The sequence below is a fragment of the Octodon degus genome, unplaced genomic scaffold (genome assembly GCF_000260255.1).
Source record: "Octodon degus isolate 3935 unplaced genomic scaffold, OctDeg1.0 scaffold00035, whole genome shotgun sequence".
NCBI classification, from domain to species: Eukaryota; Metazoa; Chordata; class Mammalia; order Rodentia; family Octodontidae; genus Octodon; species Octodon degus.
In genome coordinates, this window is record NW_004524611.1 from 15373816 (window position 1) to 15377382 (window position 3567).

The window sequence follows — 3567 nt, forward strand, 5'->3', positions numbered from 1 at the left end:
TTTTTTTTTGGTTTTTGTTTTTGTTTTTTAAAAAATTTTTTGTTTGTTGGGGTTTCTTTTTTTTTTTTTTTTTAGTTTTTTGAGACAGGAGCTCACTAGGTTGCCCAGGGTGACCTCAAACTTGTGATCCTCCTGCCTCAGCCTCCAGAGTAGCTGGGGTTACAGGTGTGCAGTACACATACCCAGCTAGAAGTTTCCTGTTAAAAAACAATAAACATAGAAAATGGCCATTTAGCAAGCACCAGAGTAATCACTGTCCGGCCAGAATCCGGAAGGGTACAAAAATCAGTGGGTAACCTATACGAGATTCAGGCGATTATATAGATTCAAAATATTCCCCCACAGCACGCAAATGGCTGCCCTCCTTCACAGTTCTACACCTTCAGATTCAACCCACAGCCTATTGAAGACATTTTTTAATGGCATCTGTAAACTACTCCAGGCACGATGGTGCACACCTCAGGAGGCTGAGGCAGGAGGATCACTGTGAGATTGAAACAAGCTACCTAGTGGGTTCAAGGCCAGTCGGAAGCCAGGTGGAAGGTATACATATAGAGAAACTTCAGTAACTATTTTTACAAACTTAAAATTATTCCAAAATAAAAAGTAAAAAAAAAAGTTGTACAAACATATATACACACCCACAAACTGCTACTCACTGATGTCTAGTCTGTAACAGCAAACACTAAGAAAGCCTTAAATATCTATCAGCCAAAGACATGGGAAATAAACAATGATCCTTTCGTATGATGGAATACTATACAGGTGTTAAAAAGGTGACTCCATAAGAAATGATCCCAAAATATTTTTCTGGGATGAAATACAAGGAAAAAAAATGTCTGGAATGAAGACAGTTCCAGGACTTATGGAATCTGGAGTGGGGAAAAGCATTTGGAATGGGGAAAATATCTGGGATGGAAATATTAGTAGAGGAGGTAGAGAAAGCTCACTTTGTACCATATTCAGTTCTGTAATACTGCGATTTTTAATAGATCACCTTTCTTCATAATCATAACAACCAAATGTAGAATGAGAATTCAGAAAACAAAACGAAGCCAGGCAGGTCCTGTCTGCCTCTCTGTGGGTTCCACACTTGCCGCTGCTGGAAGCCAGGTCAGAGGCTTGGGGTGCTGATCCGCGCAGGCAGCGCTGTGTGGCAGTTGTCCGCCCAGCCTCGATTTTTAGCAATGAAAATGCACCCAATTTATGATGGCCCAGCGACGGTTAGTGGACACTGAAGCCAGTGGTGGCATCAGTCGCGTTATCTGCCCGCAGCCAGCCTTCGACGCCACCTCCGTACCCTGCTCTCTCCATGCCAGGTCCTAACGGCTGACAGTGCCCCGCCCAAACGACTGCAGCCCCTGCTGGTTGTTTTCCCGAAGCCCCCAGGGCACCCCGGGATTCAGAGTGTGGGGACAGCAGAGATGGGGAGACGTCCTTGAGGTAGAGGCCCCACGGTGGCTTGCTGAGGGGCACAGGTGGGGGAGCCAGTCTCCAAGCTGCAACGCCTGGAGGAGAACCAGGAGCGGGGGAAAGTAGAGAGGCTGGGGGCGCTGAAGGCCAGACCTGGCAGTGAGATCCGAGGGGTCTTCCTGTGGTTGCGCATTTGTGGTTGAGGCCAGGCAAAGATAGGAATGGTGCAGATAGAACTGTGAGAGGAGAAGCTGGGCGTGGGCGGGGCTGAGAGAGTGGCGCTTCGGTGGGCGGGGCTTGAGGGGGTAGGGCGGTGGTGGGCGGGGCTGTAAGGGGTGGGGCTAAAAGCCCCAACACCCCATACGATAGTCTGGAGCCCCAAAGCCGGCCAGTTCCCTCTTCACCCCACGTGCCCTTCCCTGCTGCCTCGGTCCTGTCGCCCATGCATCTGTGATATCTCTGTTTCTCTCGCGATGGAGGCCCCATTCGCCTTTGTGCCCACACATACCGCCCACCTGCACCCACAAAGTGCTCTATAAATGTGTGCTTGGTCTCCAAGCACCGACCCCGCCTGGCCCGCACTGTGCTGCAGTGGATCCTCCCCAAGGCACAGAAAGGGCAAGGGGCCAGCCCAGGGCCTTTACCTCACGAGGTTGGCACAGGGCCCGGGCCACCGGCAGCTCTGGTACACGCGCTGGACCACGGTCTCCGAGCCGTTCTGCACCTGGCAGGACACCGTCCGCGTCACCGTGTGATGGCACCAGTGCCTGTGGAGAGAGCGGGAGGCGCGTCAGCACTGTCTGCTCTGGAGGATCTTGAGGCCGGCAACCGAGCTGAGGGAACAGGCGCCCCCGCAAATCCTGTGCACCCTTTCTCGGTGGGGAAGGGGCCCACCAAGACCTGCTAGCTCAGGGGGACACCCGTGCCTGTTGGCCTCCAGCCCGTCATTCCTGTCACGGGCACTTCCTGTGAGATGGGTAACAGCAAGCGGCTGCCGCCCCCGGAAGGCTGCTCTGGCTAGAGAGGCTACAGCCGGGAGCCCGGGATGACAGGTCCCTCAGGTGAGGGGCACAGAGCTGCGCGGCAGAGCAGGGCCACCAGCTGAGCTCTGAAAGGTTCCTTAGCTGAGCCAGACAGAGAATGGAAGGTGGCTTTAGCAGCGGAAGAGAAGCCTGGCACCAGCATCAGGTGAGAGAGACCAGGGCACAGCCAGGGACCTTTGTGCAGTTGGGCAGCAGGATCCCAGGCGGAGCCCGGCCTGGGTGACTTAGTGATTGAACAGGACCTGTCTCACAATGAAAAGTGAAAAAGGGCTGGAGAGGGCTCAGTGCAAAGGCCCTGGCTGGGTTCAGTCTTGAGTATTAGAAAACACAGACACGCGCACATATGCACACGCACGCACATACACATATGCATGCACACACGCGCACGTACGCACACACGCATGCACACATATGCACGCATGCTTGCACACGGTAAACAGCGAAGGGGTTTCTGATGAGGCAGAAGTCTGTGATGCTTCTCAGAAGCAGAAAGATACAGAGATGGAAAATGTGAGGAAGAACTTAAAAGCTAGACAAGCACAAACACCTACCTATTAACAAATAGAGACAGGAATTAAGAGAGCGTAAAGAGAGCTTCCGGAAGGGTGTACTTGAAGAAACAGTAACATTTCCCAAGAGCTAAAGAAAGACATGACTCCTAATTTGAAAGGCCCACTGAGTGCTATTATGATGACATTTCCTCTCAGGATGAAGAAAAAAATACTAAGTGCCAAAGAAAGAAAGGATGAAAGATCACGTATAATAGCTGTAAATTAAGGTGGTTTTGGTTTTGGTACTGGGAATCAGACTCAGGACCTTGAGCTTGCCAGGCAGGTATTGTGCCGCTGAGCTAGGTCCCCTGTCCTAAGTTAAGTTTTTTATCAGCAACATCAGATTCAAGAATATAAGGACCCAACTGCCTCAAAGTTTTAAGGAGAAAGACAGGATTCTATACCCAGCCAAACTGTTCTTCAGCGACAAAGAGGCCAAATAAAGATTTTCAGATGTGCAAAGATCCCAGAAAATTTACCAGTCAGCCCCTCTGAATTACTACAAAATTTATTCTTATAAAATAAAATAAAGGGGCCAGGGAGATGGCTCAGTGGAATAA

General features: G+C 50.7%; 1 protein-coding gene across 1 annotated transcript in view; it reads right to left on the reverse strand.

Moving 5' to 3' along the window:
- The window catches only part of Col26a1 (collagen type XXVI alpha 1 chain), a 155377-nt gene that overhangs the window by 111193 nt on the left and 40617 nt on the right, over nucleotides 1-3567 (reverse strand). The window contains exon 2 of the mRNA XM_023714313.1: nucleotides 2058-2180. Within this exon, the coding sequence (XP_023570081.1) occupies nucleotides 2058-2180 (123 nt within the window). The remainder of the gene's footprint in view (nucleotides 1-2057; nucleotides 2181-3567) is intronic.